Source organism: Gobio gobio (assembly GCF_949357685.1).
Source record: "Gobio gobio genome assembly, chromosome: 21".
In the NCBI taxonomy this organism is placed as follows: domain Eukaryota; kingdom Metazoa; phylum Chordata; class Actinopteri; order Cypriniformes; family Gobionidae; genus Gobio; species Gobio gobio.
Window position 1 is genome coordinate 9241447 of NC_137117.1, and position 27535 is coordinate 9268981.

At 40.4% G+C, this 27535-nt stretch overlaps 1 protein-coding gene across 9 annotated transcripts in view; it reads left to right on the plus strand.

Annotated features, from left to right (window-relative positions):
- Positions 1-27535, plus strand: part of utrn (utrophin) — a gene marked incomplete at both ends in the record, with an annotated part of 350347 nt that overhangs the window by 120011 nt on the left and 202801 nt on the right. For all 9 annotated transcript variants that reach the window (XM_079802801.1, XM_079802799.1, XM_079802800.1 and 6 more), the window contains 10 exons: positions 3425-3580; positions 3806-3976; positions 4049-4228; positions 5571-5699; positions 6065-6235; positions 6333-6509; positions 9783-9911; positions 15597-15836; positions 16098-16270; positions 22106-22256. In XM_079802801.1, the coding sequence (XP_079658927.1) occupies positions 3425-3580; positions 3806-3976; positions 4049-4228; positions 5571-5699; positions 6065-6235; positions 6333-6509; positions 9783-9911; positions 15597-15836; positions 16098-16270; positions 22106-22256 (1677 nt within the window). The remainder of the gene's footprint in view (positions 1-3424; positions 3581-3805; positions 3977-4048; positions 4229-5570; positions 5700-6064; positions 6236-6332; positions 6510-9782; positions 9912-15596; positions 15837-16097; positions 16271-22105; positions 22257-27535) is intronic.

The window sequence follows — 27535 nt, forward strand, 5'->3', positions numbered from 1 at the left end:
CAATGATGAGAGCAGATGGTAATAGCCAATTAGATCCACTTCAGTTCGCTTATAGGAAAGGTAGAGGACCGGGCGACGCTATCAATAGTGATGCATTTGGTTTTAAATAACCTGGAGGATTCAGATGCTTATGCTCGACTGCTTTTTATTGATTTTAGTTCAGCTTTTAAAACTTATCTAACCATATGTTTTATTTAAAAAATGAAAGCGATTGGGCGTGAATCCTGCAGTCAACTCAGAGTCAAAGTAAACAATATTCTGTCTCAAGTCAAATGCTGTTGTACTGGTCTCTTTTTATGCTGTACACTAGTGAGTGCTCAAATGGGCACCTACAGAGGAAGTATTCTGATGATACAGCTGTTTTAAGCTTATTGAAAAAGCAAGACTCTTCTTCTATTTGTTATTCTGTTGATCGGTGTGATGCTAATCTCCTAAAAGTGAACACAAAGAAAACAGAGGAGTTTCAATCCTAAAGGTATTGGAGACCATACTTCTGTACACTCGTAGTTGTGATTCGGCCGTAGGTAATCCCAGTGCTGATACACAGCCTTATCACACAGCTACAAGTGTGATATTGCATTTATACAACAGTTTGACGGCACAGGTGTCTAAATAAACAAGAAACAACAATGGTGTGTCTTTAAAAACACTCTTTTGAGCAGAACCACTTCCTTCAGATTCACATCTCAAGTTGACAGTCTGACAGTCGAGCCCAAGCCTCCGTTACTGATTCTAAAACGCCACTTTAGAGCAAAAGACGAAGGATCATTGAGTTGGTTAGGACAAAAACTCTGAAAAGATGCCGCGTCGTGCCCATAGACCATCCATCCATCCATCATCTTCCGCTTATCCGGGGCCGGGTCACTGGGGCAACAGTCTAAGCAGAGACGCCCAGACTGCCCTCTCCCTAGCCACTTCCTCCAGCTCTTCCGAGGAAACCCAGAGGCGTTCCCAGGCCAGCCGGGAGACATAATCCCTCCAGCGTGTCCTAGGTCTTCCCCGGGGCCTCCTCCCGGTGGGACGTGCCTGGAACACCTCCCTAGGAAGGCGTCCAGGAGGCATCCGAAATAGATGCTTGAGTCACCTCAGCTGGCTCCTCTCAATGTGGAGGAGCAACGGCTCGACTCTGAGCTCCTCCCGAGTGACTGAGCTTCTCACCCTATCTCTAAGGGAGCACCCAGCACCCTACGGAGAAAGCTCATTTCGGCCGCCTGTATCCGGGATCTTGTCCTTTCGGTCATGACCCACAGCTCATGACCATAGGTGAGAGTAGGAACTTAGATTGACCGGCTTTGCCTTACAGCTCAGCTCCTTCTTCACCACGACAGACCGGTACATCGACCGCAATACTGCAGAAGCTGCACCGATCCATCTGTCAATCTCCCGTTCCATCCTCCCCTCACTCGTGAACAAGACCCCAAGATACCTGAACTCCTCCACTTGAGGCAGGAACTCTCCACCCACCTGAAGCGGGCAAGCCACCCTTTTCCGACTGAGAACCATGGCCTCGGACTTGGAGGTGCTGATTCTCATCCCAGCCGCTTCACACTCGGCCGCAAACCGTCCCAGTCCAAGCTGAAGGTCCTGGCTCGAGGAAGCCAACACGACAACATCATCCGCAAAAAGCAGTGACGAAATCGTGTGGTCCCCAAACGGGACACTCTCCGGCCCTTGGCTGCGCCTAGAAATTCTGTCCATAAAAATTATGAACAGAACCGGTGACAAAGGGCAGCCCTGCCGGAGTCCAACATGCACCGGGAACAAGTCTGACTTACTGCCGGCAATGCGGACCAAGCTCCTACTCTGGTCGTACAGGGACCGAACAGCCCTAAGCAGGGGGCCCCGGACCCCATACTCCCAGAGCACCCTCCACAGAATGCCACGAGGAACACAGACTGTAAACAAATATGTACGTAGTGTCTGTGACGTCACCCATAGGATTCTGATGAGCCGTTCTGAAGCGCAAAGTATGGACGAGATGGCCGTCATCGCACGTCACTCCCGGATAACAGAAAATGGGCAAAGAGGCGGGACGTGGGCGGAGCTGAAGTGATGCGATAACTAACAGACAGCAGATAAATGGCTATCCACCTGTCACTCAAAGTGGCCACGCCCTTAATTATTCAGGACTTTAAGGCTTTATATAATGTAAACAAAAAAATTCACCCCCCTCACAGTTGTCATGAAGGGCAAAATTAGCCGTATAGACCAAAACCACAATGTGTACCAGGCTGGAAACATGTTTTTATCTTCTGTAAAGTTGGGCATTTTAACATGAGCTCAATGAGATTCTGCTCCCTTCTAGAGCCTGTCTCTAGTGGTCAGTCTATACTTCCGTATTGGCTTCAAGAGAAACTGTGGGAGGTTTCCGCTTGGTCGCGCCGTGTTTGGTTAGGACACGGGGTAAAGAGCGCTTCCTTTATAATCACTGTCAGTTCCACGTGAACTTATTGAGTGCGAAAACTCCTGTCAAATCTGTCAAAACAAAATACATAACAGTAGTATTTTTAAAACTTATGGTGGATTTGCTCGACCACCATGACAGTCGCTGCAAGTGGAGTGATACAAACGGTGAAACGGTTCCAGTGCCGATACTGGGTGACTATCACATGGCTGGAAAAGGCTCTCAGCCAATCAGATTCGAGAACCAGAAAGAACTGTTGTGTATATGTGCCAAATGTGTGTGTATTTCAGCAGTGGCGTGTAACGCAGTCACTCCTACTCGCCACTTTGATGGGTTGATTTTTATGTATAGTTTTCCACTGTAGTTTTTTTAAAAGGCTTCTGAAGTAATAAACTAAGTACAATGTAGTGTTGTCAAAAATATAGATTTTTGGATACATATTGATGATGAATTATCATGCTCATTTTCCCGCAGAACAGACACAAGATACCAGCGTCTCTCTCTCTCTCTCTCTCTCTCTCTCTCTCTCTCTCTCTCTCTCTCTCTCTCCGACAGCGAGTTACACACAAACCCGCCTCCACTCACTCACTCGTTTTGTTTGCTCCGGATGAATATTGTTGCTGTTACAGGGCTTGATTTCCGGCGTGGGATTGCACATAATTTTACTCATTCCCGCAGATTTTGTGCTCACACCCCAAATGCGCGGACATAGTCATATCTCAGCACTAAATTGAGTTTCTTTTTAACTGCTTATTACGCTTAAACAGTCAAATACACAAAAAACAATGTCAAAATGCCGGTCTTGGCGGGTGTAAACACAGTCAGTTCTGTTTTAAGTGAATGTTGAGAAAGAAAACGCATGTGTAACAGTATAAGAATATATATATTATTCTTTTTTGTCTGATTTATTCCAATTACCTAAAACAATGTTTAACAATAGCTAAATTGAAAGGCACACACACTTCATCATTATCTTTCACACGGCCTGTGCTTTAAGTAAGTGTGTTTTTATGAATGCAGAAACTGTATAAGATCTTGAGCGAGGTCAAACTGGAGGTGGAGACCGTGATTAAAACGGGAAGACAGATCGTACAGAAACAGCAGACGGAAAATCCTAAAGGAATGGACGAACAGCTCACCGCCCTGAAATTACTCTACAATCAGCTGGGAGCTCAGGTACATTTTACACACACATGTTTAAAACTGGCCAAAAAGGTTTTTTTTTCTTTTACATTTTGGTATTGCAACATAAGGTTTTAGATTTGAACAAGAAATGCTCCTCTGCTTTTCCATGTGTCACCACCCAATCAGTGGATAAAATCAACGGATTATGGAAGTAAAGTGGGTTTGTGTTGACTTCAGTGTAATTTTAATTTGCCTTGAAACTGTCTGTGTTGTTAGGTGACTGAGGGGAAACAGGATTTGGAGAAGGCTTTGTCCCTGTCTCAGCGGCTGCAGAAGGACAGCGCCGCCCTGCAGGCCTGGATGAGCCACACTGAGGCTCAGCTCAAAGAGAAGCTCAACACTGGAGACATGCCTGCTGATATCGACACGGAGATCACATGGGCCAACGTGAGTGCGTTTGACAGTCACTCACAGCATCTTGACACAGGGCGTGTGTGTTAAAAGAGTGTTTCCCTGCAGGGCTTGCTGAAGGAGTCTGAGCGCAAGAAGAGCGATCTGTCTGTGGTGATGGAGAACAGCGCCGCCCTGCAGGCGTTAGTGGAGGGCAGTGAAGCTCAGCTGGAGGATCGGCTGTTTGAGCTGAATGAGGATCGGGAACGTGTGCACACACTGATCGAGGACTGGCTCAGTGCGGTTCTGGTGAGTGTGTTTGAGCATTGTTTTCGGTAGGACTGCTGAAGTTAACGATTAGAAGAATAACCTCACACATACGCATAATTGAAGAAAAAAAACAATTGGCAAAAATCCATAGACTTTTATTGTTTTAATATTCTGCTAATTATAATTAATATTACCTTAACTACATCCTAACCTTAATAAAATACCTGCATATTTGCAATACTTTTAGTCAGATTTAGCTTCTGGATACAATTGTGTAATTAAAATATGGTAATGTAGACACACACAAAGACACACAGTAAATAATTTAGTAAATGATGGGGGAAGATCTTCATAATTATTCATTTGTATGCAAATTCAATTCACATGGGATGTTTTAGTCATTAACTGTCTGTTTGGCAGAATTTAATTAACATCAACAAGTTGTACAGAAGTGTCACTAATAAACATAATAATATAACATTATAATAATATATAATATAATAATTTACAATTCTTATTATATATTTTTTATTCTTAAAAGTTAGAATTAAATGCATCAATACTGGATGAACAACATTTTTATTTAATATATTATGTTTAATATATTATATATGTTGTAGTATCTTATAATATAGTAATAATAATAGTAATATTTATTATTACTACTATTATTTTTTTTTATTCTTAATCAGATTAAATGCATCAATACTGAATGGACAACATTTACATTTTTATATAATGTTAAATATGTTACAATGTAGTAAAAACAATATTACACATATTTTGTTATTATTAATCTTAATCTTAAATAATCTTAACTTTTTTACCCATGTTTAAAAAGATGAATTAAATGCATCTTTACTAGATACACATTTTTAAAAATCTAGTAATGATGCGTTTAATTAATCATTTAATTTTATAACATACTACAACATATATAATATTTAGAACATAAAATAATAATGTTGTTTATCCAGTATTGATGCATTTAATGAATCTTTTAAGAATAAAAAATAATATTAATAAGAATTATATTATATTTATTAAATGAAATTGCATTACATTACATTAAATTCGGCAAATTGATTACATTTAACTGCAAAATAATGATTAAATTAAATTATTTTACATTTACATTTATGCATTTGGCAGACGCTTTTATCCAAAGCGACTTACATTGCACTCAAGGTATACACTTTTACATTTTGTCAGTTCTTGCTTTCCCTGGGAATCGAACCCATGACCTTGGCGTTGCTAGTGCCATGCTCTGCTGTCTGAGCTACAGGAACAGGAACGCTTTAATCTGTTTTACCTATTGTATTGCACATTTACATTAGCTAGAGATGCTGTAACATGTCCCATGTGTGTGTGTGTGTTGTAGAATCACAGGCGCGAGGTGGAGATGTTTGATGAGAATTTGGCTCATATCAGCACTTGGCTCTATCAGACTGAGATCCGATTGGATGAGATGGAGAAGAAGCCTGCAGCCGAGAAAGAGAGAATGACGAAGGTGAAAGCACACACACAGACTCGTTTATTTGTGTCTTTTGGGTGAAACGTAATATTCAGCTGGATATAATCATGTAGGGCGGTCTTGATTTAATACTTTTCCTCTGCCACATGATTACATCATCAGCAAAGGAAATGTTTCAGAGGCAGAGAAAGTAATGACACTTTAATTAAAGATCACTGTGTGTGTATACTAGGGTTTACATGACTACTCACTTGAAGTTGTGTGTAATCTCTAGTTGCCCATTTGTCCAGAACGGTGAATGTGGCCAGTGGACAACACTCGATTACATTTGACGCATTAGTGTCAGTTTTTAATTGTGGTGTCACGTTGTTGTTAAACCTGCATGTCTGTGTCTCTGATAGGCTGTGTTGTGTGAGTTTGAGGGGATGAATGTGCGTGTGGACAGTGCTCGTGACCAGGCAGTGATATTAATGACCAGCAGAGGGCCTGCATGCAGAGAGCTGGTGGAGCCCAAACTGGCCGACCTCAACCGCAACTTCCACAAGGTGGCGCAGCACATCAGCTCTGCTCAGGTAAGATGCGGTGGAGGTCTGGACGCAGACTGTTCAGCTACAGAGCTGGACAGGCACTCATTAGCGAGTACTAAGTGTGTGTGTGTGTTTTGTTCAGGTGTCTGTTGGTCTGGAGGTCAGACAGGATGCAGTGCGGCCACAGCCGGAGGTGGTAGACGGGAGCTCTGCTCCTCTTCTCTCTTCCTCACAGCTGCAGCTGTTTGAATCAGACATACAAGCTACCATCAGAGCACTGGAGCAACAGGAAGCAACACACACAGCTGATGACGAGAGGGTAACACACACCTGATTAAACACACACATCATATACACACACCTGATTTAACCCTCTGGGGTCGGAGGTGTTTTCTGGGCCCTGGAGGTGTTTTACATGCCCTGACTGATTTGAGCTTATTTCTGTCACTCAGAGGTGGACAGTAACTAAGTACATTTACTTGAGTGCTGTACTTAAGTACACTTTTTGAGTATCTGTACTTTCCTTGAGTAGTATTTTTTCTGGAACTTTTTACTTCACTACATTTGAAAGACAAATATCATACTTTTTACTCCACTACATTTCTATCAAGGGCCTCGAAGTAGAAAGTCGTAGCCGCTTCGAAAGTCAGTGGATCATTTGTTTTCTTCTTTAAAATGTGATGCGTTTTTTTTGTGTTTTTTTTTTTTTTGCAGACAGCCTATCAGTAATCACTCTTGTAGGATCACATGAAGTTCAATGATTTCCAAGTATTTTTTGAACACCAATCAATTGATGGCAAAATAGAAGGCGGCAGTTCCCAGACGCAGTGCGCACAACCATAGTCATACTTAAAAGTTAAAATTCAGAAGAGCAGACGTGGATAAGTCTGAAAGTGCACACAGAAAGCTGCCTCTCAGACGCCAGACCACAAGAACTGAAGTTTAGTCTATTGACAACTAAAATCTTATTATAGTCAATTAAAACTAGACTAAAACTAAAACAATTCAGATGCCTAAAATGTTATAGTCTAAAGATTGACTAAAACTAAATCCAAATTTGCTGTCAAAATGAACACTGGTATGAAGTATGATTGGTCAAATGATTTTTATAGATTTACCTGCCAAGTTGCCATAGCCTTGTGGATACAGCGCTAATGCATAGGTAACGTTCAACAATGTTAGTTAGCATGAAAAAGCGTAGTTGGGCTAATAAAGTCCTTTCAGAAATATGTTTTTACATAATCCTGTTAAATAAACACAATGTAGAAACCTTTCTTTTCTAGTATGATTTTGACTTTGATATGAGCTTTGTAACTTTTAAGCAAGTATTTAAATGAGTTCAAGATATGCTAGCATGTCAGATGGAGCATGACTGGCGTAAACCCCCATGATGGAACAGCGTGCATTCATACAACAATGCAACAATAATAAAATAATGCGTTTACTTTTACTTTTGATACTTAAGTACTTTTAAAAGCAAGTACTTTTGTACTTTTACTTAAGTAAAAATCTATCTTTAAAACTTTCACTTGTAATGGAGTAATATTTAACCAATAGTATTTTTACTTTTACTCAAGTAATGGAGTTGTGTACTTTGTCCACCTCTGCTGTCACTTATAACATGTTCATAGCTTAAGTCTGATTACTCTGTATTCAGCACAAACTCTGCTACAATAATATATGAGCAGCATGTGTGTAAAAGGTTATAGTTTTGAGAAAAATGTTAATGCGTGGTTAGTGGAAACTGAAATAAGGCTATAAAACCCATACTGAACATTTGTTCACATTACGTTTGAGAACTGGATCTTGTGGCCTTTAATTTTTGCTTCAATGAAAAACACAAAAAAATCATGTAAAAACAGAAAACCTCTGTAGCGAGACGAAAAAAAACTCATGAAATATGTGAGAAATTAAATAAATCTATTTCTATTGTATTGTTTCTATTGATTTAGGGATCCATTTGACCCACATATTTTTATGTTCAAAATTAGCTGCAACATAATTGAAAAATGTATGCTAAAAATATACTATTAGTGTGTGTTCACACTTGACATCTTTTTTTTAAGCTGCCAGCGTCTGTTTTACATAATAATCCTATGGAGTAAACTGTTTTCAAAATGTTGTGAGGCGCCAACGCCAACGTATTTTTCTGCAGCTCAGCGTGTCTTTTCAAGTTGAAAAAAGTTAAACTTGTCTTTTTGACAACTGAGTCTGACCAATGACAAGCGAGTAGCGAGACCTGGCTTGTTTCCATAACAACAAGAAAAATGGAGAGTTGCCGGTAGATCGACTAACAGCAGTAGCAGGTCTTCAAACTGACTTTTGTTAAGTCTAAAATTTGCATGTCTCTTATATCATCCAACCGGAGCTCCTGGACTAAGTTATTGTAAGCACCATACTGTTGTCTTCCTCGTATAATGTCGTGCATCCACAAACATCGTTGTGAACCGGCATTCTCCTCCCCGAAAAAAGCTTCAAAAGCCAACGCAAGAGCCAACTTTCTCTTTCTCGACATTTCTCGACATTGGACGAGTCTTCGGTTTCAAGTAAAATTTGAGTCTTAAATTTAATTAGTTCTCATATGTTGTGATTGACAAGCTACTATAAAGTGTTCTAATTTTCTATTTTTTACCTGACTCTTTGCTGTTTTGGCAAATTGCATGGAAACCAATGGTGGTCAGTATGACGCCAACACAAAAGTTCTAACAAACTTGAAACTTTTCATGCACATTTATGATACAAAATGAAAAATATTCACAAAATCTAAAGAAGTAAGTAGTAGAACCAGTGTTTCAAGCTGTTTCAAAATCAAATAGGTAATACCAAATTGTTAAAGGTGCTGTATGTAAGTTTTGGACTGTACTAGAGCATAAAAATACCATAATATGTTTCAGATATTTAGGAAACATTTATTCTACTTTGAGATGTGTGTTCCGTGTCGTAATGTCTGTTTTTGTTTTGGTCTCTGTGCACGTTACCAGTTTACCCAATAGTATTCCGACACCACAGGTTGCCAGTTGGCAGAAAACACAGCGTATTGCTGCCATGGGAGCCAGCAAACAAACTGTGTCAGAGATCGCCGATTCTACCCGACCTAAAAAGCCTCGGCATCAATCTAAAAATCTCTGAACTGGAGCACATTAATGCTGCCTTCACGTGCTATAGGAATTATCGTAAATACGAGTTTCCTAGGTAAAAATTGCACATGAACGCCCCCGTATTCCGAAACTTGAATGCAATGAGCTCGTAATCACGACTTCAGAAGTCGCAATTATCAAATTTCCGATAGCACGTGAAGGCAGAATTAAACACGGATAAATCAACCTACAGTGTGTAAGTCTCCTCACCTTCCAATGTAAATTGCGCTCGTTCCTGTTGCGTGTCCTCGAACTGGCAACCCGCGTGAGCATCGAGTCTGAGGAGGAGGGGGCGGGGCAAACATTATTTTGAATTTGGACTGCAGTACACATTTCAACCACTAGCTTCCTACACACTGCATCTTTAAACATCAGCTCCAATAACACTAAATGTCTACATAAACAGATATATAAAACATCATGTGTTTGTCATGAATCTTGTGTTTGTGTTTTAGTTGGATGAGGAAAAAGCACATGTTGAGGAGGTACTGAGGAGAGGAGAGGAGGTGCTGCTGTCTGTTCCTGATGAGGAGAGAAGAGAGGACATCCGCAGGAGACTCCTGCTGCTCCAGACACGCTACAAGGTCATTTCATGCACTCTTAACATGTCAACCAGGCAAGGCCCGCTCTGGATTTCAAGCCACTTTCACAGAAGCAACTCGTTAATTTGCGGTACTAACATTTCTGGAAACTGATTTCGGTTTATTACACATGTTGCTTCTATGCAGACGTATCAGCAAAAACTCTTTCAAAATACTTTTGAAAGATGTAATTTACCCAAAAATTATTTCAGAAATAGTAGGCTGCTACTATTTGATAAACTGGTGGGCCACATTTTTTTTAGTACTGATGTGTTCAAATGTACAAATTTACATTTGCTGTTACTTGTAAGTCTATAAGTAGAAAATGTGATGTCTGAACCTTGTTTTTGGTTCCACACTTTGAAAAAGGTATTGTAGCATCAGAACACCCTAACCTTATGCATGCTTGGAATTATTTATAGTTAGGCAATGTTACAACTGTGTTACAACTATGGCTATTTTACTATCACATTTATTGCTGCATTAAAGCTGTTTTGGTTTTTAAGGCTGTTACAACATTGTTTACAGATGTGTTACAGGTTTTTTATGTCTATGTTACAGCAATGACTATGGTTATCTTCTGTTTGTGTTAAAGCGTCATAACAACATTATGGCTGTGTTACAGTTTTGTTACAGTTATGGTTATGGCTGTATTCTGACTATTATGATTACATTTATGGCTGTGTTAAAATAGTTTTGTTCATGTTACAACAGTGTTTTACAGCTAAACACAAGGCTTTGTTACAGCTGTGTATTGGCTGTTCTACAAGTGTTTACAGCTGTTAGGGCTTTGTTACAGCTGTGTATTGGCTGTGCTACAAGTGTTTACAGCTGTTAGGGCTTTGTTACAGCTGTGTATTGGCTGTGCTACAAGTGTTTACAGCTGTTAGGGCTTTGTTACAGCTGTGTATTGACTGTGCTACAAGTGTTTACAGCTGTTAGGGCTTTGTTACAGCTGTGTATTGGCTGTGTTACAAGTGTTTTACAGCTGTTACGGCTTTGTTACAGCTGTGTATTGGCTGTGTTACAAGTGTTTACTGCTATTAGGGCTTTGTTACAGCTGTGTATTGACTGTGTTACAAGTGTTTACAGCTGCAGCTGTGTATTGGCTGTGTTACAAGTGTTTACAGCTGTTAGGGCTTTTTTACAGCTGTGTATTGGCTGTGCTACAAGTGCTTACAGCTGTTACGGCTTTGTTACAGCTGTGTATTGGCTGTGTTACAAGTGTTTACAGCTGTTAGGGCTTTTTTACAGCTGTGTATTGGCTGTGTTACAAGTGTTTACAGCTGTTACGGCTTTGTTACAGCTGTGTATTGGCTGTGTTACAAGTGTTTACAGCTGTTAGGGCTTTGTTACAGCTGTGTATTGGCTGTGTTACAAGTGTTTTACAGCTGTTAGGGCTTTGTTACAGCTGTGTATTGGCTGTGTTACAAGTGTTTACAGCTGTTAGGGCTTTGTTACAGCTGTGTATTGGCTGTGTTACAAGTGTTTACAGCTGTTAGGGCTTTGTTACAGCTGTGTTACAAGTGTTTACAGCTGTTACGGCTTTGTTACAGCTGTGTATTGACTGTGTTACAAGTGTTTATAGCTGCAGCTGTGTATTGGCTGTGTTACAAGTGTTTTACAGCTGTTAGGGCTTTGTTACAGCTGTGTATTGGGTGTGCTACAAGTGCTTACAGCTGTTACGGCTTTGTTACAGCTGTGTATTGGCTGTGTTACAAGTGTTTACAGCTGTATGGGCTTTGTTACAGCTGTGTATTGGCTGTGTTATAAGTGTTTTACAGCTGTTACGGCTTTGTTACAGCTGTGTATTGGCTGTGTTACAAGTGTTTACAGCTGTTAGGGCTTTGTTACAGCTGTGTATTGGCTGTGTTACAAGTGTTTACAGCTGTTAGGGCTTTGTTACAGCTGTGTATTGGCTGTGCTACAAGTGTTTACAGCTGTTAGGGCTTTGTTACAGCTGTGTATTGGCTGTGCTACAAGTGTTTACAGCTGTTAGGGCTTTGTTACAGCTGTGTATTGACTGTGCTACAAGTGTTTACAGCTGTTAGGGCTTTGTTACAGCTGTGTATTGGCTGTGTTACAAGTGTTTTACAGCTGTTACGGCTTTGTTACAGCTGTGTATTGGCTGTGTTACAAGTGTTTACTGCTATTAGGGCTTTGTTACAGCTGTGTATTGACTGTGTTACAAGTGTTTACAGCTGCAGCTGTGTATTGGCTGTGTTACAAGTGTTTACAGCTGTTAGGGCTTTTTTACAGCTGTGTATTGGCTGTGCTACAAGTGCTTACAGCTGTTACGGCTTTGTTACAGCTGTGTATTGGCTGTGTTACAAGTGTTTACAGCTGTTAGGGCTTTTTTACAGCTGTGTATTGGCTGTGTTACAAGTGTTTACAGCTGTTACGGCTTTGTTACAGCTGTGTATTGGCTGTGTTACAAGTGTTTACAGCTGTTAGGGCTTTGTTACAGCTGTGTATTGGCTGTGTTACAAGTGTTTTACAGCTGTTAGGGCTTTGTTACAGCTGTGTATTGGCTGTGTTACAAGTGTTTACAGCTGTTAGGGCTTTGTTACAGCTGTGTATTGGCTGTGTTACAAGTGTTTACAGCTGTTAGGGCTTTGTTACAGCTGTGTTACAAGTGTTTACAGCTGTTACGGCTTTGTTACAGCTGTGTATTGACTGTGTTACAAGTGTTTATAGCTGCAGCTGTGTATTGGCTGTGTTACAAGTGTTTTACAGCTGTTAGGGCTTTGTTACAGCTGTGTATTGGGTGTGCTACAAGTGCTTACAGCTGTTACGGCTTTGTTACAGCTGTGTATTGGCTGTGTTACAAGTGTTTACAGCTGTATGGGCTTTGTTACAGCTGTGTATTGGCTGTGTTATAAGTGTTTTACAGCTGTTACGGCTTTGTTACAGCTGTGTATTGGCTGTGTTACAAGTGTTTACAGCTGTTAGGGCTTTGTTACAGCTGTGTATTGGCTGTGTTACAAGTGTTTACAGCTGTTAGGGCTTTGTTACAGCTGTGTATTGGCTGTGTTACAAGTGTTTACAGCTGTTAGGGCTTTGTTACAGCTGTGTATTGGCTGTGTTACAAGTGTTTACAGCTGTTAGGGCTTTGTTACAGCTGTGTATTGGCTGTGTTACAAGTGTTTACAGCTGTTAGGGCTTTGTTACAGCTGTGTATTGGCTGTGTTACAAGTGTTTACAGCTGTTAGGGCTTTGTTACAGCTGTGTATTGGCTGTGTTACAAGTGTTTACTGCTATTAGGGCTTTGTTACAGCTGTGTATTGACTGTGTTACAAGTGTTTACAGCTGCAGCTGTGTATTGGCTGTGTTACAAGTGTTTACAGCTGTTAGGGCTTTTTTACAGCTGTGTATTGGCTGTGCTACAAGTGCTTACAGCTGTTACGGCTTTGTTACAGCTGTGTATTGGCTGTGTTACAAGTGTTTACAGCTGTTAGGGCTTTTTTACAGCTGTGTATTGGCTGTGTTACAAGTGTTTACAGCTGTTACGGCTTTGTTACAGCTGTGTATTGGCTGTGTTACAAGTGTTTACAGCTGTTAGGGCTTTGTTACAGCTGTGTATTGGCTGTGTTACAAGTGTTTTACAGCTGTTAGGGCTTTGTTACAGCTGTGTATTGGCTGTGTTACAAGTGTTTACAGCTGTTAGGGCTTTGTTACAGCTGTGTATTGGCTGTGTTACAAGTGTTTACAGCTGTTAGGGCTTTGTTACAGCTGTGTTACAAGTGTTTACAGCTGTTACAGCTTTGTTACAGCTGTGTATTGACTGTGTTACAAGTGTTTATAGCTGCAGCTGTGTATTGGCTGTGTTACAAGTGTTTTACAGCTGTTAGGGCTTTGTTACAGCTGTGTATTGGGTGTGCTACAAGTGCTTACAGCTGTTACGGCTTTGTTACAGCTGTGTATTGGCTGTGTTACAAGTGTTTACAGCTGTATGGGCTTTGTTACAGCTGTGTATTGGCTGTGTTATAAGTGTTTTACAGCTGTTACGGCTTTGTTACAGCTGTGTATTGGCTGTGTTACAAGTGTTTACAGCTGTTAGGGCTTTGTTACAGCTGTGTATTGGCTGTGTTACAAGTGTTTACAGCTGTTAGGGCTTTGTTACAGCTTTGTATTGGCTGTGCTACAAGTGTTTACAGCTGTTACGGCTTTGTTACAGCTGTGTATTGGCTGTGTTACAAGTGTTTACAGCTGCTACGGCTTTGTTACAGCTGTGTATTGGCTGTGCTACAAGTGTTTACAGCTGTCACGGCTTTGTTACAGCTGTGTATTGGCTGTGTTAAAAGTGTTTACAGCTGTTACGGCTTTGTTACAGCTGTGTATTGGCTGTGCTACAAGTGTTTACAGCTGTTACGGCTTTGTTACAGCTGTGTATTGGCTGTGTTACAAGTGTTTACAGCTGTTACGGCTTTGTTACAGCTGTGTATTGGCTGTGTTACACGTGTTTACAGCTGTTACGGCTTTGTAACAGCTGTGTATTGACTGTGTTACAAGTGTTTACAGCTGTTACGGCTTTGTTACAGCTGTGTATTGGCTGTGTTAAAAGTGTTTACAGCAGTTATGGCTTTGTTACAGCTGTGTATTGGCTGTGTTACAAGTGTTTACAGCTGTTACGGCTTTGTTACAGCTGTGTATTGGCTGTGTTACACGTGTTTACAGCTGTTATGGCTTTGTTACAGCTGTATATTGGCTGTGTTACAAGTGTTTACAGCTGTTACGGCTTTGTTACAGCTGTGTATTGGCTGTGTTACACGTGTTTACAGCTGTTACGGCTTTGTTACAGCTGTGTATTGACTTTGTTACAAGTGTTTACAGCTGTTAGGCCTTTGTTACAGCTGTCTATTGGCTGCGTTACAAGTGTTTACAGCGGTTAGGGCTTTGTTACAGCTGTGTATTGACTGTTATAAGTATTTTACAGCTGTTACGGCTTTGTTACAGCTGTGTATTGGCTGTGCTACAAGTGTTTACAGCTGTTAGGGCTTTGTTACAGCTGTGTATTGACTGTGCTACAAGTGTTTACAGCTGTTACGGCTTTGTTACAGCTGTGTATTGACTGTGTTATAAGTGTTTACAGCTGTTACGGCTTTGTTACAGCTGTGTATTGGGTGTGCTTCAAGTGTTTACAGCTGTTACAGCTGTGTATTGGCTGTGTTACATGTGTTTTACAGCTGTTACGGCTTTGTTACAGCTGTGTATTGGCTGTGTTACAAGTGTTTTACAGCTGTTACGGCTTTTTTTACAGCTGTGTATTGGCTGTGTTACAAGTGTTTTACAGCTGTTACGGCTTTGTTACAGCTGTGTATTGGTTGTATTTCAACATTGTTTACAGCTGTTACAATGCTTTGCTTTAACATATTTGATACAGCTTTGTTACAGTAATAATGGCGATGTTTAAAGTTGTGTTATGCTATTTTACGGCTATGTTAAGGCTGTTATGCTGTGCTACAAAAATGTTTAAGACTGTGCTTATGATTGCGTTGCAACTTTCAACACCATGTTTACAGCTGTATTACAGCAACATTACAAATAATTTGCTGACATGTCCACATCATATCTTGTTCACAAAATGCTTTTAAAATGTTGGCACGGGCTGAATGTGTGAAAGCACCAAATGTATTACGCTAATATACATATATTCACTATATTCTCTCTCTCTCTGTTTCTCTGCAGGAGCTTCATATCATCAGAACTCAGACAGTCGTGTTGGAGTCATCGTCTTCTCCTCCGCAGAGATCAGAGTCATCCCTCTCTCCTCAGGATGAGGGGAGTGCGTCCGTCTCCCCGTCTGACTATCTGCTGGATATTAATAAGGTTCTGCTGGCTATGGCTGACAACGAGCTGCTCCTGAACTCCTCCGAGCTCAGCGGGGGACTGTTTGAGGATTTCTCCAGTCAGGAGGACACGCTCAGGGTTAGACACAGACTAATATGCTTAGACACAACCGCTTCCTCCATGACCATGAGCTCCAAATATCAGTATACTAGTACAAGTGTTGGGGAAGCTACTTTGAAACTAGCTTGCCAAGCTGCAATTTACTAGTAAAGTAATCAAGCTTACACTTTTGACCATAATAACTCCGTTCACGAGCAGTCTGATATAGAGGCAAAACTGACTGGAGCAATGGGTGTTTGCAGTTGTTCTGTATTGACTTTTCCGTGTCTCTTTTTCTAGAGTATAAAGGAGAGTTTGGAGCGGTTGGGTGAGCAGGTTGAAGTGATTAATGAGCGCCAGCCTGATGTGATCCTGGAAGCTTCCAGACAGGAAATGGCACAGATATCTGATGCCCTGACACAACTGAACTCAGAGTGGGACAGAGTCAACCGCATGTACAGCCAGAGGAAAGGGTGAGTCCGGAATGACTCTGCATTTTCCCATAATTCCCTATCTATGCCAGCAGTTTTCCTGCATCTCCCCATTATGGTCCATAATCACAGTAAAGTGAAGCTGAAAAAAAAACCCAGCATTTGTATTTAATTTGTGTTGTACATGAATGCAATTACATGAAACCAATGATGAATATAATGTTGAACGTTTCTAGTTGTGAGGGAGGAGATTATTCCTTCTTAATTTGAATTTAGTGGATGTGTGTGGGTGTTGGTTGCAGCGGGTTAGATAGCGTTAGGATTCCAGCTTATATTTCCTCATTTTCTCCTTATTCCAGATAGATTTCCTAATGTTATTTTCCCCATTCGTAACATGCTAATGGAGAAGCCCAGGGAAGGATGGAACCATGCATTCAGAATTGGGGGCGGCAAATGTAATAATTTAAAAACCCATAACAGTCAACCTAATCTGAATTTTGATGGGAGGAGGGGGGTAATTCCTCCTCAATATCTGTGGAGGCTTCGGCTTTGAGTCTAGGAGAATGTGCTGATGATTGGTGCGGAGAGAAATGTGTCAATTCCCTGGATTCTATAAATGTATGAGGATGAGAGAGAAACCGATACCAGCATCTCACTACTGAACCCTTCATTAATACTGATGCAGAGTGCGTCTGAGAAACATCAAGCTCTAACACAGTCATGGACATAATTATTGGCACCCCTGGTAAATATGATCAAAGATAGCTGTAAAAATAAATCTGTGTTGTTTATCCTTTTGATCTTTCATTTAAAAATATTCACACAAATCTAACCTTTCATTGAAGTAAAAGAATTGAAAGTAGGGCATAAATCACATTAGGAAATAAATGTTTTTCTCCAAAACACCCTTTTATTAAATACTTTTTGCAACCTCCTTTTGCCAAGATAACAGCTCTGAGTCTTCTCCTATAATGCCTGATGAGTTTGGAGAACACCTGACCAGAGGTCAGAGACTATTCCTCCATACAGAATCTCTCCAGGTCCTTCCGATTCACAGATCCATGTTGGAGCTTCTTCTCTTCAGTTCACCCACTAATTTTCTATCCAGGTCAGGGAACTGGGATGGTCATGGCAGACATTTTGTGTTCAGTGACACATTTTTGTGTTGAATTTGATGTTTATTTTGGATCGTTGTCCTGATGGAAGATCCAACCACGGCCCATTATAAGATTTCTAGCAGAAGCGGTCAGGTTTAGATTTTTTGTAATCAGCTGGCATTTACTAGAATCCATAGTGCCATGTATCCAAACAAGATGTCCAGGACCAGTTAACAGATCCAGCGGTATATTTAACCGTGGGCATGGGGTACTTTTTATCGCTGTTTGGACCAAACACATCTGGTGGGTTTTCGGCCATAAAGCTCTTTTTTTATAATTTGTCCATAAAATGCGGTCCCTTTTTAAGTTCCTGTTGTCTGAAAACTGAATATGCTGGAGTTTGTTTTTGGATGAATGAGGAGAATTATTTTGAATCCCTCCCAAACAACATGTGGTGATGTAGGTTTTTTTTTGGGGGGGGGGGGCCCAAAAAACTGACCCCAAAACTCAACTAATATCTGAAATTCTCCATCGATATAGGACAATATAGACACATGTCATCTTCCAGGCAGATTCTTAACACCTTTAGTTGATTGGAACTTCTTAATTGTTGCCCTGATGGTGGAAATGGGAATGTTCAAAGCTTTAGCTATTTTCTTACAGTCACTTTCTATTTTGTGAAGCTCAACAATGTTTTTCTGCACATCAGAACTATATTCTTTGGTTTTACTCATTGTGATGAACGATTAAGGGAATTTTGACATTACAGTACATAGTACAAAAACATATTTCATAAATTACCGCCGGCAATACACTTCAGGTTTAAGGGGTTGAGATGTTTTTGTGACATTATTGACAGTTAAGCACATCCTTTTCAATTCTCATTACTACATAACAAGGGTTATTAATGTTAACCAAAACATTTTTGTTCAAATAAAGCAAAATATAAATATTGAAAAAATATTGAAATGCTAAAATAAGTTGAAGCACAAAAATGACTGATCGGAAATAAAATTAAAACACAGTAAATAATACATTTAATTGACTAAACTAAGTGAAAGCTGGAAAATATAAGAATAAAAGCTAATTTTAAATATTGAAAACTGTTATAGTATATCATTAAAATGAAAAATATGATTTTTTTCTTCTTCTCCGGATTAGTATAGAATCTAATGAGAACAGTTTTTGAGAATTATAATTGCAAAAAAGTCAAAAGTAATTTGATACATTAAAGTAATTTCTTGAAAATATATGATTGTCATGAATATAATGTCTTAAAATAGGCTTATATTTTCATGCAAAATATAACTCATTATATATTTCCTTAGATTTTTTGTTTAAAAAAATATGACCCAGACATGTCACTCAAAGTTAATAATGTAAGAGGCAGGTTCTTGTGGAAGCTGAGCAGGAGTTAATCTCTGTCAGAAGTGTTCCACACCATTAGACAGAAATGTGGCCCAGTTCTCGCCCAGTATCATAGAGTTCCCTGCTCAAACACCACAATCAACTCCCATGCTGAACTAGCTGGTGTCCCAGTTTAACCAATGCTGTTCACCAGTGAAACCTGGTGAAGTTAGTCAGTCAGAATGAGAACACTCTCTGACAAAGCATAACTCAAACCAAAAACAAGTGTAAAACAGCAGTACAAATCGGATGAGGCATTGAAATATATATAGTCGCTACACAATAGCTGCGTCCCAATTCAGAGGCTGCATCCTTCATTTGTATTATTCGATATTTGAGTAAGCAGAAACCCAATACTTGCGTTTAAAAGTGTAATTCGGCAATTTCTCTCAAAAAAATCCTGTCGTCACTGAAGCGCAATGAATTCTGAGATCCATCTGTTGTATCTTTCATTTGACGGGAAACGAAGGACGCATTTGGAGGCCGCATTTGAAGGAGCCTTTGAATTGGGACAGTCTTTGCCGTGCCGTGGTGAAGCAAAAGGCCTTCGAAGGATGCAGCCTCTGAATTGGGACACCACTATTGTCCCGGTGGAACTGCCGCAGCCAAGAAAGCCACTTTTGCTTCAGTGTTCTGTTATCATATAACAACGTTTCTATTGACTTTACTTCCAGAACCTTCTTTTTCCAGACAGATCTACATTGTCAGTAAATCAATCAAAAAAACACCAGTTTTTCACTGAAAAGCGCCTATAATAATGTTGCATTAAATGGCTATAACTTGCTCAGGGATTGGTACATCTAGAAAAAAACATGGAAGTCTAAAACATACAAGTATAACTTTCTAAAGGACAACATCCAAATTTCAGGAGGTTCTGTTTGAGTTCACATAAAAAAAATACAATAAAATTATTCTGGTAAATTCATCCATTCTCAGAAAAAATAAATGTAAAATTGGGACTTTAAATGAGCTTGATTGAAACTTCAAGTTCTCCTGTTTAAAATGATACAGTATATGGCACTTGATGCTGACTTTTAGGCCCTGTTTACACCTCATATTAAGATGTGTTTTGGTCAATAGGATCACAAGTAGATGAGGGAGACACACAATCTATTTTTTCGTCCCTTTTGTCCACTTTCAACCACTTCTGTCCTGGTCACGCAATTGACATATGAATGCGAAAGGAGATGACGGAAAAAAACACACGAAGAGCATCTGCTTTAGTTTCTGCTCTGACAGACGCAAGACCAGCCGAACGCTGCGAGTGTGTGTTAGAAATCAGGAGTGGGGAGAGAACATTGTGCTTGGGATGTTTTTCATCTTCAAACCAAACTCGGGTCTTCAGCCGTCAAAGTCTAAATCCCGTCTGGCTAGTGCGCATCCCATAATGTTTATGCATTAGGTAAGTAGGCGGAGGCCTTCTTTTGTGGCTGCTTGGACACATTTAACTACATGAATCTGGTCGAATGTGTTTTACCTCTGGAAGTGGTTGAAGGTGACCCCGTTTACACCTGTATTTAGTGTCGTCCACTTGTGATCCGATTGACCAAAAGGCATCTTAAAACCAGGTGTAAACAGAGCCTTAGGAAAACAAAGAAAGGTGTTCTAGGTCTTTTAGTGAAGTTCCAAACGTAATTTAGGGATGAGCGAGCCCATCTAATCTTCCAATCAACAGCCAGAGTATATAAACAGCTGCTTACCTCTCCTCAGTCTCTGCTGTTCCAGCATCCCACCACCTCCCCAAACTCCACTTTTATCTTGGGTACCTTGCCTTACATAATTATTAATAATAATTTGTTACATTTATATAGCGCTTTTCTAGGCACTCAAAGTGCTTTACATATAGACTACATAATCATTTAGTCACTATGGGGGTATATAAGAGCTCGAGTTGAAGCTGCTTCATTGAGCCCCTCATCAGTAGAAAGCAAGCCAAATAAGCTTAACCTAAATATCTTAAAGGGTAAGTTCACCCAAAAATGAAAATTCTGTCATTAATTACTCACCCTCATGTCGTTCAACACCCGTAAGACCTCCGTTCATATTCGGAACACAAATGAAGATATATTTGTTGAAAGCTGATGGCTGAGAAAGGCTTCAGATAGGCCTCCATTGGCATTCAGTACATTTACACTCCCAAGACCCATAAAAGGCACTTAAAACGTCATTACAAAGTCCATCTCACCACAGTGACTCTACAATAATCTTACGATGCGACGACAATAGTTTTTGTGCGAAAAAAAAAATCTAAATAACGCCTTTATCCAACTTGATCTTGTCTTCCGTGTGTGCCTCCACGACGCATGCGCGAGAATATGACGCAGATCCGGCGTTCGGACACATGACCCAGAAGCGATTTGTTTACAAGCAGAGGAAGACGCGCGTGTCTAAGCTGTTGAATTCTACATTGATCGTGCTTTAGGTCTCGGCATAGTTCTCAAAATGGGGCTAAAGTGTGCATTTCATGGATTCCCGAACGCTGGCGCTACGTCATATTCTCGCGCATGCGTCGTGGAGGCACACACGGAAGACAAGAAGAGGTAGAATAAAGTCGTTATTTAGATTTTTTTTTTGCGCACAAAAACTATTGTCGTCACATCGTAAAATTATTGTAGAGTCACTGTGGTGAGATGGACTTTGTAACGACGTTTTAAGTGCCTTTTATGGGTCTTGGGAGTGTAAATGTACTGAATGCCAATGGAGGCCTATCTGAAGCCTTTCTCAGCATCAGCTTTCAACAAAAAATATCTTCATTTGTGTTCCGAATATGAACGGAGGTCTTACAGGTGTCGAACGACATGAGGGTGAGTAATTAATGACAGGAATTTTCATTTTTGGGTGAACTAACCCTTTAAGACTATATGGGCAAATGAATTCGTTAAATGGTTAATCACCCAAAACCGCTCCCCAGAATCACCAGCACAACACACACTGCAGTGTGATTTCACTAGTTTTTATGTACTATTACAGTATTCATTCATATTTTGAATTAGCTCATACATGCTTTGTTGCACACAGTGATGCGTCAGATAGGGCTGTAATCTCCGTCGTTGAGATGTAATCACATGATGAATGTTACATCAGCTCATCCAGCCGTTTGTGTTCGCACTCTCAGGGAAATTAATTTATGATGCTGATACTGAGTACTTGAGGGTGTTGTCTTGTCTGCCTGATAGATTTACAGGCCAGCAGCAATACATCTCTTGTGCAAACATGCCACACTCGCTTGAGAACGAGATAAACCAGTTGAAACGAGCACACAGTGCCGTTCTGTTTAATTGAAGAAATGAAATTAAAAATTCGGTAATGTGAGGATCTCATTCATCACTCGGATGAGCATGTTTCCTGTGCTGATGTGTGTGTGTGTTTGCAGGTGTTTTGATGGAGCTGTGGAGGAGTGGAGGCAGTTCCACTGTGACATGAACGATCTCTCACAGTGGCTGAGCGACACTGAACAGGTCCTGGCTGACGGAATCGGACCAGACGTAGAACTGGACCTGGAACGCGCTCTTGCACAACAACAGGTCAGACACGGTCAAAGGTCACAGATCCACTCTATAATGCCCTGCTCCGTAATTACATAGAGGTTAAAGATCTGCTTGGTAAATCCCAGTAAAAAGATGTAAGCTACCAGACACTGGCTTCTAGCTGTTTTATTGACACTCCTCTTTGCAAGTTATTGGACTGGTACAATGGTAGGATCTTTTGGTTGGATATTTTTGCTTCTCCTGTAGCTCACAGGTTCCGTTCCCATACATTTTTCGGCTGGAATACTCTTTAGTCAATTCAGATAAAAGCATCTGCCAGTTGCATTAAAGGGTTAGTCCTCCCAGAAATTAATTCCTCACCCTCATGTCATTCCAAACTAGGGATGGCGAAAACTAAACATTTTCTTGACCGACCACCGAGCCTCATTAGCCGGTTGAAACCGCTAATGAAGTTTAAAATATGCTGCTTTATTTGAAATAACAGCCGCGAGCCGCGCCTGCAATTTCGCAACTCTGTCGCATCTCTCTGCCGCTCTGCCTCCCGCTCTCACACACACACACTGTCCCGGCGTCGCCGCCTCCCTTCCACTCATGTCACTTTTTTTAAATCCCCTACAGCGCAAAACATGAGTCCCGCAAACGCGGCGCCGAGGAGCTTGTTTGTAATCGGAGGTTTGGGTACAAGGTGATCGCGTTGAAAATAAAGGCATTTGTCTAGCGTTAGAAGCTCATTTGAAACATTGCCGCGGCTCATTTAAGAAAATGACAGCTCCGAAGAGACGCCGCTTTAGTTCGAGGTAGTGCTAACAATAATAAAGAAAGATGATGATCTACATTTCAGTGGTAACACATAAGGGGCCCTATCTTGCACCCAGCGCAATTGACTTTGTACACCGACGCATGTGTCATTCCTATTTTGCACCCGCGCAAAGCGCGCTTTTCCCTCCACAGAAGCACGTCGCTAAACTAGTGAATGAACTTGCGCTACCTGGGCGGTTCAGCGCAAAAAAGGAGGCGTGTTCCGGCGCAAACAATCCCTGGTGCTATTTTGCTGTTCCATTAAACAATTGCGCCACTGACCAGAAAAAACCTAGTCTAAAGTCAGTGGCGCGTTGCGCGTTGTTCATTATGCTATTTTAAGGGCGCATGCTTGACCATAATGTATAGCGTGCACAACGCGCATACACTTTGCTCATGTAACCTACACAGATGCAACAGTTATTTTTGCAAATCATAAATTGTTACACTAAAAAAATATTAACACATGAGTTGACGGAAATCATTGTGGTGTGCCACGAAGATGTGAAAAAATAGGCATAAATCTAGCTTACAAATGATTCAGGCTAATTGTAATAATTAAGGATAAGACCTGTTTGCCCAATAGTGGCAAGACATATATGTATATAAGGACATCTGACAAATTGGTTTGTCCGTCAAGAACCAGGAAAAAAAATCGACTGAAAAACTGAAAAAACTGAAAGAAAAAAAAGACTGTGAAATCACCTTTACCATAATGTACAACATTACAACTTCACTTCTCTGTCTTTCAATGCTCTTACAAGCACACCAGTCTCCTCGGCTGTGAACCGCTCCTGGCGTGCGCCTGGTAAATACGCCATAATAATAGCAATCCATAATGGAACTTGCGCACCTGCTTTTAAAGGGAATGTTGGATGACGCTCGGATTGGTTTATTCACGTTACGCCCAAACCACACCTATGAATAATGAAGCTACTTCAGACCAACCCATTTTAGATTTGCGCCGGGCGCAAGAGCCATTTATCCCGCAAGGAAAATAGCAACAGCGCCGAGACCCGCCCACAAAGTTACTTGCGCTTCGCGCGTTGACACTTGCGTTTCAGATCGTTAAAATAGGGCCCAAGGTGTTGATGTAATATATTTCCAAATGTGAGCCCATCTTATGCGGAATGTTGTCTAATAGACTGCAACACGATAAAACCAATGGATAAAACAGGCACCTTCAGAATGCGTAAAAGACGCACCGGCCAAGGCAGGTCTAACTCACTGTGTGCCTTCTAATTAAGCACTGTATCACACAAGTTGCAACTTACATCTGTGTCGTTCTTTTTGGTGGAATGGTCCCACACACTACTTTTCTTTGCACGCTTCATACTGTCGTCTGCCCTGCCTCTAACCTCGAGTGTTTTAGCCTGTTTACTTTTTGCAAACCTTGTGAGCGCGTACCGTAAGCGCGGGTTTGTGTCCAAACCCGTAAGACCTTCGTTCATCTTCGAAACACAAATGGAGGCATTTGTGGAAAATGGATTTTATGAAATCCGAGAGCTCTCTGACCCCTAGGGTTGGGAATCGTGAGAAATTTTCCGGTTCCGGTTCTGGTTCCGGTTCCGCCTAACGATTCCGGTTCCATTAAAATTATTAAACAAATAGTGGTAAAGGAAAAAGGCACAGAACGCAACTCAAACAATCCATTTTGTGTTTATTACTTGCTCTAAAATTAATTTACAGGTTGGCAATGTCAAAAAAGTCCTGTACTGTACATATATTACAGTATTAATTAAACCATTCTTGCAACACATTTTTTTTCAAATGAACACCTCTGAAATTGTCTTATTACATTTTATCTCTCTGTCTCTGAATAAAACCAATTATATTTATTAATTAGTTGTATATTAATTTAATAGTAATTCAGTTATTCAGTGAACTTGTAAATAATAAATTGCAATTCAGCATTACAAAAGGTAATTGTGCCTAAACGCTTACCTAAACCATGGTGACTCAACGGTTGACAAATATAAATATATATATATATATATATATATAGGTCTTTCACTATAAATCTGGTATAAGCCCTGTGGCACTCTGTGCTGTAGCAAATGTTTTGTCAAATTGCTAGTGCAGCCTCCTTTGCATGTTATTAACTTTTCACATGTGTTACATTTTGCTTCATTATCATTAATTCTTTGGAAATTAATCCATACTTGTGACTTTCTCTTCGCCATGCTGGTGGTCAACGAGAAAATATCTGACGCAAAACCATAAATGTGTAGCGCGAGGGCTTTCAGTGCTGAACTGCTGCACTCCTGGAAGCGGCAGGCAACGTAATTAATATTCATGATGAGGTGAGCCAGGGTTGCCAGGTTTTCACAACAAAACCCGCACAATCGATTCAACCCGCGGACATGAAACACAGCCCGCGGCAACAGTGTTTAAGATTCCGCGGGAAAACCACGGACTTGGCAACACTGGCTGTCACTCGCTATTAAAGGATACGCTTCCAGCGCTTCGCACACACATTGCACCAGAACCGTTTTCGGAACCTAAACTTAGGAATTTCGCGCGGTTCTGGTATTTTTCAAAAATCAGTTTCGGTTCTGCATAAGAACCGGTTCTCGGTTCCCAACCCTACTGACCCCTCCATAGAAAGCAATGTAACTGAAGCCTGGGACACATCAAGCCTACACTGACGAACTAGTGGCGATGAGAGCAGTTTGCGGGGTCGGCTCGACACCCAACGGCCATGTAGCATGTCCGTTCTGCACCTGCGTAAGAGGAAATACCTGTCCGCACCAGTGGGTGGCAGTAGCTGAACAGCCAATCAGAATGCTTATTTTCATTTCGAATTGTTTCGTTTAAAAGACATTTCAAGCTTTCTATACACATATTTCTCATGTCTGTGAGGCAGAAGCTGCTGAGTTTCGGTTTATTTATGAGATGTGCTCCAGTTCATGTGCAATGCTATCACTCCGGCGCCTCCATGTCACGATTATTGTCTGCTTTAGCCTATTTGCTTCTTATTTATTCCAGGCAATTGGCTGATGAAAGCTCGATTAAAATTAAGATACAATTTATACCAAACGAAATTCACTTTAAAGAAAGGCTTTCTATAAAACAAAACTTAATGAAGTGGTCAAAATCATACTCATAATCATTCGACATGTTCAACATGTTGAATCGGCCAAAAAAAAGCCCAACAACGCCGGCTTGGTGTGTTCCGGGCTTAACACTTTCAAGGTCCAGAAATGTTGGAAAGACATCGTTAAAATAGTCCAGATGACTCCAGTGGTTTGGACTCCGCAAAAAACAAACAAAAGTAATGACTTTATTCAACTATTTCTTCTTGTCTGTGTCATTCTCCTATGCTGTTCGCATTGTAAATTTGCATTTCCTAGGTCTACGTCAGAACGCCGGCTTGCCATTGGTCGATGCTGTTCATGTGAGCACCATGACGCACGTGTGTGATGCTGATTAGGGTTGGGAATCGTGAGAAATTTTCCGGTTCCGGTTCCGGTTCTGGTTCCGGTTCCGCCTAACGATTTCGGTTCCGATCCCGGTTCCATTAAAATTATTAAACAAATAGTGGTAAAGGAAAAAGGCACAATACGCAACTCAAACAATCCATTTTGTGTTTATTACTTGCTCTAAAATTTATTTACAGGTTGGCAATGTCAAAAAAGTCCTGTACTGTACATATATTACAGTATTAATTAAGCCATTCTTGCAACACATTTTTTTTCAAATGAACACCTCTGAAATTGTCTTATTACATTGTATCTCTCTGTCTCTGAATAAAACCAAGTTATAAATTATATTTATTAGTTATATTTATTAATTAGTTGTATATTAATTCAATAGTAATTCAGTTATTCAGTGAACTTCAGTGAAAGGTAATTGTGCCTAAACGCTTACCTAAACCATGGTGACTCAACGGTTGACATTTTATATATATATATATATATATATATATATATATATATATATATATATATATATATATATATATATATATATATATATATATATATATATATATATATATATATATATATATATATATATATAATATATATAATATATATAATATAGGCCTTTCACTATAAATCTGGTATAAGCCCTGTGGCACTCTGTGCTGTAGCAAAAGTTTTGTCAAATTGCTAGTGCAGCCTCCTTTGCATGTTATTAACTTTTCACATGTGTTACATTTTGCTTCATTATCATTCATTCTTTGGAAATGAATCCATACTTGTGACTTTCTCTTCGCCATGCTGGTGGTCAACGAGAAAATATCTGACGCAAAACGGTAAATGTGCAGCGCGAGGGCTTTCAGTGCTGAACTGCGTTGCACTCCTGGAAGCGGCAGGCAACGTAATTAATATTCATGATGAGGTGAGCCAGGGTTGCCAGGTTTTCATAACAATACCCGCACAATGGCTACTCAAAACTAGCCCAAAACAAGCCCTATCGCGGTTCAGGGGGGCTTCTCCGGTAAAATTCGCATTTCCGGGGCTAAATATCACATAATTGGGGTTGCTTCAACCCGCGGACATGAAACACAG